The sequence below is a fragment of the Melanotaenia boesemani genome, chromosome 18 (genome assembly GCF_017639745.1).
Source record: "Melanotaenia boesemani isolate fMelBoe1 chromosome 18, fMelBoe1.pri, whole genome shotgun sequence".
Classification (NCBI taxonomy): Eukaryota; Metazoa; Chordata; class Actinopteri; order Atheriniformes; family Melanotaeniidae; genus Melanotaenia; species Melanotaenia boesemani.
Window position 1 is genome coordinate 30,559,163 of NC_055699.1, and position 12,566 is coordinate 30,571,728.

Sequence of the window (12,566 nt, forward strand, 5' to 3'; positions counted from 1 at the left end):
AATCTGAAACAGGCCAAAAACATCTGATTCACAACTTCAAACTCCTGTTGTCATGACAACACCCACACCTGGGTATGATCAGGACTAAACTAACCACAATCCACTGTACAACACACAGATAAAGGAAACACACACACACACACACACACACACACACACACACACACACACACACACACACACACACACACACACACACACACACATACACACACACACACACATTCTCCTAACAAATAATAATCCCGAATCAAGAAATGTAACTAATGAACTATACAGACGCTCTTATCTATCTGTATTGATCATCTATTAGCTCTGATAACAGCTTCTAGATTAACGGATCACATCTCAGTCCTACAAGGAGAGGTGGGGCTGGCCCGACGTGCAGGAGCCAATCAGAGCAGCTCGTACTGCCGCAGGTGCATGCGCTGGATGATGTCACGACAGTCGTTGAAGACGCGGCGGATGTTCTCAGTGTCGACAGCGCAGGTGAAGTGAGGATAACAGTAATGCTTGCCATCACCGCTCGCAGTACTAATCCTCTGAAACACAACAGTTAACCTGTTAGTTGGTTAACAACAGTTAACCTGGTAGTCAGTTCTATAGACTGTATGACTACTAAACTTGTCAGTTGTTAACATAGACATTAATTAGAGTTAACCTGTCGGTAGTTAGTGAAGACAACCTGTTATAAACAATAATGAGAGTAAACCTTTCGGTCATTAATGTAGACATTAACAAGTGTTAACCTGCTAGTCATTTACACAAAGATTACCGAGAATTGTGATGTCAGTCAGTAATGTAAACTTTAACTATGGTTAACCTGTAGGTTGGTTATGTAGAGATTAAAAGAGAGTTGACCTGTTGGTCCGTGACAGAGAGATTAACGAACATTAACCTGTCAGTTAGTTATGAAAATTAACTGAAGTTAACCTTTCAGCTGGTTACATAGATTTTAATGAGAGTTAACCTGTCTGTTATGTAGAGGTTAAAGAAAGTTAACCCGTCAGTTAGTTACACACACATTAACAACAATTAACAGGGTGTTAACATAGGGATGGAAACTGGATTTGATTCTTCTTGCTGGGGCATGAAGAAGCAGCAGCTCACCCTGTTTTACTGTTTCATTGCTTTTTTCTACTTTGGATAGAAACTAGCTCTCTACTGAATCCAGAACATTTATAGTAATAAAATGTACATTCGTTAATACGTGTAGAAAACTGAACATAAAACATCCTCTTCACTACCATCACCAGTGGGTTTTTACCAGAAACTCGTCTCTGATGAAGAATTTGGCTCTGGTCACTTTGGGGTCTTCATCAGCATCTGGAACAGCTGGAATCACACATAACAGATGTTCGACATGGTTCAGATTGTCTGCCATGTTTGTTTCTACAGGTGTGTGTTGTTACACGTGTGTGTTTCTACTGGTATGTGTAGTTACCATCGGCAGGAACCTGGTAGTTCTTATACTCTGGAAAATAATCCTCAAGTTTAGATTTTCCTGCCAAAATCTTGTCAGCCAGCACGTCCTGTTTGTTCAGGAACAAGATCACTGAGATGGTCTTCAGAAACCTGCAACCAATCACAGAGCAGAGAGAATAACTACAGCCAATCACAGAGCAGAGAGGATAACTACAGCCAATCACAGAGCAGAGAGGATAACTACAGCCAGTCACAGAGCAGAGAGGATAACTACAGCCAATCACAGAGCAGAGAGGATAACTACAGCCAATCACAGAGCAGAGAGGATAACTACAGCCAATCACAGAGCAGAGAGGATAACTACAGCCAATCACAGAACAGAGAGGATAACTACAGCCAATCACAGAACAGAGAGAGTAACTACAGCTAATCCCGGATCAGACGTTAATTTCGGCCAGCGGGTCCACTTCTTTACCAGACGGGTTATGACCCTCAGAGAAGTGATGACGAGTGGTGGAGGAAGAGTTTGCTGCTTAAATGGAGGGGAGAGCGTTTGCCGGTGGAAAGAGACTTTACCAAAACAAAAAAAGCATTTCAGAGCAATTTCAGGGTGAAACTGATCATAAAAATAACAAAAAGTTAATAATAAAGTCTGCAAAGTGCAGCAGTGTCTCTTAACATCAGGACATTTAGTTGGATTAGAACAGAGCGTTGCTGTCTAGAGCAGCTGAAAAGAATAATAAAATCAGCAGAAGTTGTTTGAGGAATCACATTAATGCAAAATAATCTACTGAACAAATAAAGGCCACACATTATTTATCAAGTTGGAACATTTTTTAAGTTCATCTGCAGATGGAGTCTGATTTGTTTGCTTGCTGAACAAGAGCGGGTCATCCGGCTGATTTCCTGGTTTAAATGGTGTAAAAACTCCGCCCACTACTGATCACTGGGTGGCCTGGGCGGTAAATGGTGCGGACCCAGTCACAGAGCAGAGAAATTCACCACAGCGAACCACATAGCAGCCGGGTAACCGAAACCAGTGACAAATTAACAGAGTGGTTAACTCAAGGACAGCGCTGTGGATATCTGGACTGACTAGACAGTGGTCCGCCGTTCTGATGAGGACATCAAAGTTATTCTGTTTTCCAGATTAGTCATCGGTCCATTAATGTCTAAAACTCTGCTTCATCTGACATAAATTGCTTTTGACAATCAACACTAAAATATAAAACAAATCTCCTTATAATTTATTAATAGTTGGTAAAAGAACTTCTTCAAACTAAGGCTGTCAATTTTCTATTTTATTTCTAGTCTTTAGGACCAAATGATTTTTATTAAGAAGAGTTACAAAAATCTAGCGTTAGCTAAAACACACTACTAAAGTTATTAGAGCACAAAGTTCAGCAGACGTCTGTGCAGGAGAGTTTTATCAGTGCAGTTCCGTATGAGGAAACATAAAAACAGCAGCTTTATTTATTTATTGTAGCTCGTATCGTCATCGCAAGTTTCAACAGTCTTCTCACATATCGCATCTTTTCCTGATATTGTGCAGCCCTATTAACCACAGCCAATCACAGAGCAGAGAAGTTAAAACCAACCAATCACAGAGCAGAGAAGTTAAAACCAACCAGTCACAGAGCAGAGGTTAACCACAGCCAGTCACAGAGCAATAAGGCTGACTCCAGCCAATCACAGACCAGAGAAGTTAACTACAGCCAAAGACAGAGACATTAACTACAATCTATCACAGCACAAGGAGATGAAGTGCAGCCACTCAGAGAGCATCAGGCAGTGTATGATGTACCTGTTGGTCCAGATGGACCTGTAGAGGTCCAGAGACTCTCTGAGCCGGTTGGTGGAGTTGTCCTCTCTGATGACCATGTTATAGCTGCTGCTGGCTGCTACGAAGATGATGGCCGTTACATCTGAACAGAGACCTCCGTCACTGATCTGCTCATATCTCAGTTCTGGAAAGCGTCTTTGTTGTCTTACCGTTGAAGCACTGAATCCACTTCCTGCGTTCATCCCTCTGACCGCCTACATCAAACATACTGACACACAAACATTCTGTCAAACAGGAAGCTGTCTTCTTCTCTGGTTCCAGAGATGACGACCTCAAAGAGAGGTTTTTTTTTTTATCAAACTTTCAACTGATAAACTCACTGGAAGTTGACTTTGTCCACCTGAAACCGGGTTTCAAAAATCCCAGAAGTCAGAACTCTGCAGCGCAGCAAATCCTGCAGGAGAAGAAGAAAAAGGGTGAGCTAATGTCGTCACAGATGCTGCACCCTGGAAGGCCGAGGACTCACCTGGTCAGTCGGTGAATAGTCAGTCCTCCTGACAGAGTCCAACCTGTCCAGGAAGCTGGAACAGAGAAGAAGAGAGACATGATCATCTAATCTCACAAATTCTCCACCTGGAACTGGACCTCGTCAGGTTGATGGAGGACGACTAGTTCCACCTGGAGGACGTTAAACACCTGTCACCTGGAGCTGGACCTCCTCACAGTGATGGAGTATGTTTCAGCTGATGTGTTTCAGTGTTCTGATTGGTCAGCAGTAATGTTTATATGTCAAAGCAGGTTTCAGACAGTGTCATCTTACTACTGAGCGCAGTCGATCAGCTGATATTCATTGGAGCGTTCAAAACATGCCCTCACACCGTCATCCTCCCACAGCTTCTGAACATGCTCAAAGAAGTCCTGGAAAACGGACAAAGCAGTAAGCATTTAAATATATATAAATATATATATATATTTATATTTGGAAATTTAAGACGTATGTATATATATATACACACACACCACACACACACACACACACGCACACAAATACATAAATATATATATATTTATATGTGTGTGTGTGTGTGTGTGTGTGTGTGTTTATGTGTGTTTATCATGAGCACTCCCTGCAGGCTGCAGCAACAGAACGTGGCTTTACAGACTCCAACTACCATAATGCATTGCACTTCTGGTTACTATCAGACTATGATGTCACCTACAGTAGTTCCACCAATCAGATGTCATGACTTTAAACTGTATGATGTCATCACTGACATGTGACAGACTTGTGTGGTTAACGGCAGTATGTCTGCAGCGGCACGTCTTCTCGTCTGCTGACTGCACCTGTGCGACAGCGACTGATTGTACAGCGGCAATAGCTCTGTCAGGTGTGAGCATCAGCCGGCCAATCAGCTGCAGAGACAGCAGAGGAAGAGCGAAGACACTTGTTTTGTGTCTGATGCCTCGGAGATGGAGCTGCTTGGATAATGAGGCCTCAGGTGACTCTCAGGTGTGTGTGTGTCTCAGGTGAACTGGTTACATCATGTCATTAACATCATTAAAACAAACAAAGTGTAACACAGGTCTCCAGGTGCAGCTCTAAAGGAACACTTCTCCTGTTCAGGACACGCTGCGCTGCCTCACCTGTGTGTGTGTGTGTGTGTTACCTCTGTGTATTCAAAGTCGGAAAGGGGGGCGATGCTCTTGATGTAGTCCACTCTAAACTGGTTGCCATTGTTACCAAGAGGGACGGGCGGGGTCAGCATGCTCATGGCTGACACGATAGTCTGAAACAAACACACGCTCTGATTGGCCGCTCCGGCTGTCAGTCATCCACCCTGAAGTTATGCTGCATTTGATGCCACTGTGGAACTCAGAGTTTCTCTGACACCAATCCAGGCCTCAGGGTCGTGTCCCACAGAGCGGCACTACACCTATCACTGACACACCTGAGACAGACGTCTTTCTACATGTCCTTGTTTCACTCTGATTTCAGATGGACTCAAATGCAGCATTAACTTCATCATCCTCTTTATCACCCTCATCATCATTATCATCCTCCTCTTCATTTTCATCATCATCTTTTTATCCTCATCAATATTATAATCATCTTTTTCCTCATCAATAACCTCCTCATCCTCATACCATCATCATTATCCTCCTCCTCATCTTCCTCTTAGTCATCCTCATATCATCATCCACCTCAACATGATCCTCATCATCCTCCTTTTCTTCCTCATCATCATCTTCCTTCTCATTTCATCCTCATCCTTCTCCTCCATCATCTTCATCATACTCTCCCTCTTACTCATTATCATTGTTCTCCTCTTCATCATCATCCTTCTCCTGCACCTCTTCCTCCTCATTCCCTTCCTCCTCTTCTTCACTCCCCCCCCCATCCTCCTTCTCCTCATCATCATTATCATCCTTATTTTCTTTTCCTCCTCATGCTCCTCCTCCTCCTACTCATCCTGATCTTTTTTCTCCTCTTCCTCATCATCATCTTTATCATCTTCTTCAGTAGCATCCCGCTCCTGAAGAAACCCACACTCAACCCAGCCCAGGTTGGAAACTACCGGCCGGTCTCATTGCTTCCATTCATGTCTAAATTACTAGAGCGTGCCGTCTTCAGTCAGGTCTCACAGTTCCTCCAAGACAACAACCTGTTTGATCCATATCAATCTGGATATAGGCAAGGTCACTCTACTGAAACTGCTCTCCTGTCAGTTACTGATTCCCTACGGGTTGCCAGCTCCACTGGTCAATCCTCAGTCCTTATACTGCTGGACCTGTCGGCTGCCTTTGACACGGTCAACCATCACATACTGTTCTCCAAACTCTTGGAGCTTGGCATCTCAGGATCTGTCCTCTCGTGGTTTACGTCCTACCTCACAGAAAGATCCTTCAAAGTATCTTGGCGAGGGGGCATATCCAGATCACATGGGCTGACAACAGGGGTGCCTCAGGGCTCGGTGCTCGGCCCTCTTCTCTTTTCCCTATACACCTCCTCACTCGGTGCAGTCATTAGCTCTCATGGTTTCTCCTACCACTGCTATGCAGATGACACTCAGCTTTTCCTTTCTTTCCCACCTGATGACACAACTGTCTCAATGCGAATATCAGCATGCCTTGCTGATATCTCCGCATGGATGAAGAATCGCCACCTTCAGCTAAATCTGTCCAAGACTGAGCTTATTGTCTTTCCAGCCAGTCCTTCTTTACCGCCACAGATAAGTGTGCAGCTTGACTCAATCACACTTGTGCCTACATCTTCTACCAGGAATCTTGGTGTCATGGTAGACAACCAGCTGACCTTTAAGGACCATGTTGCCTCGGTTTCCCGGTCTTGCCGATTTGCTCTCTACAACATCAGGAGGATCAGACCCTACCTGACTGAACACACGACCCAGCTCCTGGTCCAGGCTCTGGTCATTTCACGCATTGACTACTGCAACTCCTTACTGGCTGGCCTGCCTGCATGCTCAGTTAAACCTCTACAGATGATCCAGAATGCAGCAGCACGTCTGGTCTTCAACCAGCCTAAAAGAGCTCATGTCACTCCGCTGCTAATTGCTCTTCACTGGCTTCCAGTTGCAGCGCATCAGATTCAAAGCTCTGCTTCTGGCTTACAAAACAATAACCCAAATGGCTCCGGTCTACCTCCACTCCTTAGTCCAGAGCTACACTCCCTCTCGACAGTTACGCTCTACCAGTGAAAGACGCCTAGTGCTCCCACCACAACGCGGCGCAAAATCAGTAGCTAGACTCTTCTCCTCTGTTGTTCCCCGGTGGTGGAACGATCTACCAAACTCCGTCCGAGCTGCAGAGTCCTTATCCACTTTTAAGACTAAGCTAAAGACTCAGTTGTTTAAGGAGCATTTCCACATTTAGCTTAACTAAATAAGCTAGAAAGACTTGTCCAGCTTTTTGGCTCAACCAAGTACTGAAGAAGCTGCGTGCACTTATGCCCAAGATGATATTGTGTGATGAAATCATGCACTTATGCCCAAGTTGATATTACGTGATGAAATCATGCACTTATGACCATGTTGATATTGTTTGATGAATGAATCGTGATCCTGTATTTACTTAAATGACTACAAAAAAAAAAAAAAAAAATTTAATTCACTGCACTAGCACTACATGACAGCACCTAGGTTCCAACTGGACTCAAAAGTGGTCTGACACTTAATTATGACGTCCCATCTTGTTTGAATTCATGCTTGTGTTGTTCTTGCTCTCAAATGTAAGTCGCTTTGGATAAAAGCGTCTGCTAAATGGACTGTAGAATAGAATAGAATAGAATCATCTTCCTCCTCATTTGTTACCATGGCGGTGCTCACTACAGCTGCGGCAAACTGTTCTATTCTATTCTATTCTATTCTATTCTTCTTCTGCCCCCTCATTCCTTCTCGCCTCCTCCTCCTCCCTCCTCCTTCTACTCATCAATTATCTTCATCATACTCCTCCTCCTACTCATTATCATTGTCCTCCTCTCATCATCATCCTTCTCCTGCACCTCTTCCTCCTCATCCCCCTTCCTCCTCTTCTTCACTCCTTTCCTCCCCCTCCCTCCTCCTCATCCTGATCATCAGAACCTCATCTGATAGTTCTGTACCTACCACCATCCAACAGTTTCAGTCTTTTTATTTTATTACTGAGCCAGTTTGGACCAATCACAGCCAGTCATGTGACCTACCACAATGGCGTCTTTCACGTTCTTCCTGATGTCCTGAACCTTCTGCTGCTTCTCTCTGGAAAAATAGATTTTGGGTTTAAACATATTTCTGGTTGCACTGAAACAGTTCATAACATGAACAGTGTTAGAACCAGAACCAAGACTGGAATAAAATCTGTTCTCACTCACTCAGCGTTAAAGCCATCAACATGAAGAATCCTCATCTGCTTCACGATGGTGCTTTTACCCGATTCACCTGCACCTACACACCCACACCCACACACACACAAACACAAGTGAACAATCTGGTAGGCAGGTATACCAGTATACAGACAGGTAAACAGGCTGGTAAATAGACAGTTACCAGGTAAACTGGTAAACAGACAGGTACACAGGCTGGTAAAGGGGCAGGTACACAGACAGGTGTCTCACCCAGCAGTAACAGTCTGTGTGTCGCTTTGTAAGCCTGTCTCTCCTTCTGCAGCTGCTTCTCGATCTTCTTGTTTGCTTCTCTCTTCGCTTTTTCATCCAGTAGTTCTTCATCTGTTTTCCCTCCCAGACAGCCCATTTCAGTTGGAACCACTGGAACCAGTGAACAACCCAGCTCAGTGGGTTTAACCTGAAGCAGACACATTCACTCTTCAACTGTTCCACAAACATCAACATATTTAATGCAAGCAGAACTGTAAAAGGTGGTATCCTTCAACTCTACAGATGCTGGAAATGAAGACACAAGGAACAGGAAAAAACAGGAAACCAGAAAAAACAGGAAAAACAAAGAACCGAGAAACAGGAAGAACCAGGAAAACATGAAAAAACTAACAGGAAAAAACAAGAAAAGAAAGAACAGAGAACAGAAAGTGCCAGGAAAGAGGAGGAACCAGCAAGAACCAACAAGAACCGGCAGGGAGCAGGTAATGGTCTATATTTATATAGCACTTAACTGTACCTGGAATGATACCCAAAGCACTTCAGACATTCAGACACTGGCACACTGATGGGGGAAGCTGCCATGCAAGGCGCTAACCACGACCCATCAGGAGCACTTTGGGGTTTAGTGTCTTGCTCAGGGACACCTCGACATGAGCTCGACAGGCTGAGAATCAAACCAGCAACCCTCAGGCTACAAGACGACCGCTCTACCCACTGAGCCATGCCACCCCAGAACAGGAAGAACCAGCAGGGAGCGGGAAGAACCAACAAGGAACGGGAAGAACCAGCAGGGAGCGGGAAGAACCAGCAGGGAGCGGGAAGAACCAACAAGGATCTTGGAGCTGCATCTGACACCATGGATCAGAACACTATAGAACAGATTCTGGGATTAAAGGAACCACATTAGGTTGTTTATCTGATAGATTCCAGTTTGTTCATGTAAACTATGAGTCTTCCTCACACACCAGGGTAAGTCATGGAGTTCCTCAGGGTTTTCTGTTTGGACCGATTATATATTGTACATGCTTTCTTTAAGTCAGGGCTACTCCATTCGGTCCTACGAGGGCTGTGGTCCTGCAGGTTTTCAATGTTTCCTGCTCCAACACACCTGACTTAAATTAACGAGTCATTGTGCAGAACTTCATAGGCTGTTGAATCCATTTAATTTGAGTCAGGTGTGATCAAGATCAGGATCAGTGGAGCTGTTGTCAGCTTCACTGGAAAGTTCACATTTGAAACTCTCCCAGTTTTTTTTTGGTTGATGGAAAACCAGAGATACAGCATGATGTTTGAATTTGATCATATAAAATATTTATCTGAGTATAAAACTAGGACAGACAGGTGTAGGCCTGTTGTCATTTTACTAAACAGAAAAAAGTGGTGTTTAATAGTTTTATCATGATAGTATTTTTTTCTGTTCAGATATGATCACTTGTGTGTTTATGGGCCCAGGATGTTTATACAAAAGGATAAAGGGACAGAATAATTATCAGATCATATATATTTGAGGTTGTTTTGGGGGATAAAAAGTTATCAAATGCAGCTATTTTTAATATGGTGTATAAGGGCAAAATAAAAGTATTCAAACAGCCAAACTAGTCTCAGCGCCTCGGGGTCACAGGACTTAACTGAGGTGCTGAAAAAGTCTAAACATCAATTCTGGCAATCAATTCCTTCTACGATGATAGCTACTCCACTATAAATACTTTATCTGGACCTAACCTGCTGAGGGAAAGGGATAGATATTTGATGGTGGTATTTGGAGAACTTGATATTTATTTTAAGGTGGCACTTAATGAAGCATTTTTGAACCTCTGCTTTAGGTAATAACATTAGACAGCATGTTGTAATGTTCATTTCTACACAGATGATACTCAGATATACTTTGAAGCCTGATAAAACTAATCAGTTGTTCAGATTACAAAGATGTCTTAAAGACATAAAGACCTGGATTATTCTGAATTTACTCCTTCTAAACTGAGACAGACTGAGGTTGTTGTGTTTGCATTCGAGAACCTCAGACTGTCTAGCTATGGAATTACTCTGGATGGTATTAATTTGGCTTTCAGTACTACAATGAGGAAACTGGGAGTTATTCTGGACCAGGGTCTTTCCCTTGACTCACATATATAACCAGGTTTCTGGACCTCCTTCTTCCACCCTACGTAATATTTCCAGAATGAGGAGCATCCTGTCTCGGAGTGATGCAGAAAAACTGGTCCATGGATGTGTTACTTCCAGATTAGACAACGTAATTCCTTATTACTGTTATAAAAAGTCTCCATCTGATCCAAAATACTAAAGCAAGGGTTCTGATGAGAATTATTATCAGAGATCCCATTTCTCCAGTTTTATCTTCTCTTCATTAGCTCCCTGTTAAATCCAGAATGGAATAAAAAATTTCCTCTTACACAGAAATCTCTTTATGACCAAGATCCATTGGATCTTAAAGATCTCAGAGTTTCAGAATTTTCCAACAGGAATTTACTCTCAGACTGCAGGTTTACAGGTGGTTCCCTAGAGGCTCTAACAGTGGAATGGGAGGCAGAATCTTCAGTTATCAGACCCCTGTGGAGCTGGTTCCCAGTTCAGTGTCAGGAAGCAGAATCCTCTTTACCTTTCAGATCAGGCTTCAACCTTCCTTTCTGATAAATGTTAGTTAGGTCTGGCTTGGTGACCCTTTTCCATCCCTTGTGCTGGCGAACAACACAGGACTGCCAGGGTGATACCCCTCTAGAGACACGACATCCTTATATTTCTATTCAGTCAAATGATAGTTATTTAACCACCAACAAACAAAAAACCTTGGTAGTGTGGACTGGGATTAGTTTTTGATGAACATTGGCAGGAATCCGCTCTGACGGTCATTCACAAAACCTCTATCTGTTTGACCTCGATTCAACGTCAAGGCTAGCGCAGATTTCCCCAAATTCAGTAGATGTTTCTGACAGATGTGAAGGTTTATCCTGCAATCTTATGCATAATTATCTCTAGAGAAGTTCTTGGAAAATTTATTTCAACACCATGTCCAAGGTCCTCTTAAAAACTAGTGACATTTCACCACACACTGTATAAATTTATATATACAATGTGTATATATATACACACACACACACACAAACACGTTGCCTGGTGCAGCTCAGGATGGAAAATTGACTCAAAGATATGATTGTTATAATTTAACTGATTACGTCTGAAGTGACTTGAGATGAATTTGTTGTGAAGCTGATAAAGCTGAAATTAGACAAAAAAAAGTTAACTGAGGAGTTAAGGGATCTTTTTAACATCTCTGCTCTGGTTCTTTTCTTTTCTTTTTCTCATGAAATGACTGAATCCAATCCAGTTCTGTCCCAGTTAACTGACCTGCAGCTGCTGGTGATAACTGTCCTGTCACGTCTCTGCCGGTCCAGATCAGTCCACCTTCCTGATGTCCAACATCCACCAAAATAAAATAAGAGTTTTAGCTGCTCCTCGATCCGCCAGTCAGCATTCCCTTCTGTGTTTTAATCCAGTCCAGGTCTGGTTCAGGAACAGAGCCAGAGCTCCAGCTCACAGGCTTCTGTTGTTGAGGAGTGAAACACCTGAGCAGATCCATCTCCCCTACCTGTCCGCCCCTCCCTCGGCCCCTAACAGCTCATTAGCCGTCTTCCTCTCCTCGTTCTTTGGGGGATTTTGTGTTTTTTCCTCTTGTCGTCACTTTGCTGCCTGACAACCAGCAATCGGATTCACAAACAAACTGGTTTCCTCTTGGTTTCAGCCCAGACGCTGCTGGGCCAGAACTGGTTTAGTACCAGCATTTGAAACCAACAGAAACAGGTTTATTTCCCATGAAGATGTTTCAGAGACATGGATCTGTCCCGTCTCCACACTCAGTGCAGGCGTTTCTTTAGTGAGGGAAATTTGACCTGTCATAGATGGCTGTGGATCTGCAGCAGGTCAGCTATAAGAACGTCAGAACATCAGTGGAAATGTCCCACAGTTCCGAACCTCACCAATGTGACCCTGTTCTGGAAAGTTTGGTCCTTAATACTGAATGTTCGCCATGATTCTGGATGAAGCAGGTGTGTAAAACAGATGACAAACGAATCAGAACTGAATGGACAGATTGCCTGTTGATAAAGATCATTTCTCTTTTCATCATCATCTCTCAATGTTACAATTTATTATGTACTGCTGTGATAACCAGGATCAATAAAGAAATAATGTTTTTCTGCATTAAAATGCAGAAAACAAACATGGACTGATTTT

At 43.2% G+C, this 12,566-nt stretch overlaps 1 protein-coding gene across 2 annotated transcripts; it reads right to left on the bottom strand.

The window, feature by feature from the left end:
* Window positions 1-255: 255 nt before the first annotated feature.
* LOC121628846 (guanine nucleotide-binding protein G(olf) subunit alpha-like) lies at window positions 256-8,489 on the bottom strand. 2 transcript variants are annotated; one of them, XM_041968230.1, is made up of 12 exons: window positions 8,319-8,489; window positions 8,076-8,148; window positions 7,908-7,962; window positions 4,876-4,995; window positions 4,029-4,126; window positions 3,735-3,789; window positions 3,589-3,662; window positions 3,418-3,476; window positions 3,230-3,350; window positions 1,445-1,575; window positions 1,268-1,335; window positions 256-542 (listed from the first exon to the last, which is right to left on the bottom strand). In XM_041968230.1, exons 1-12 carry the CDS (start codon window positions 8,452-8,454, stop codon window positions 396-398), a joined length of 1,137 nt encoding a protein of 378 aa, XP_041824164.1. In that variant the 5' UTR covers window positions 8,455-8,489; the 3' UTR covers window positions 256-395. The 2 variants fall into 2 exon arrangements, with proteins under 2 accessions (XP_041824164.1, XP_041824163.1); XM_041968229.1 differs by lacking the exons at window positions 4,029-4,126; window positions 4,876-4,995; window positions 7,908-7,962; window positions 8,076-8,148; window positions 8,319-8,489 and adding an exon at window positions 3,912-3,944.
* Between the last annotated feature and the right edge of the window lie 4,077 nt (window positions 8,490-12,566).

Bases quoted from the DNA above. Each gene is read 5' to 3' on its own strand.
- LOC121628846 (XM_041968230.1), bottom strand. From the start codon at position 8,454: ATGGGCTGTCTGGGAGGGAAAACAGATGAAGAACTACTGGATGAAAAA. The intron at 4,996-7,907 runs GTAGGTCACATG...TGTTTGTTTCAG, and splicing joins ACGTGAAAGACGCCATTGTG to ACTATCGTGTCAGCCATGAG. The intron at 4,127-4,875 runs GTAACACACACA...TCCGTTTTCCAG, and splicing joins CCGACTTTGAATACACAGAG to GACTTCTTTGAGCATGTTCA.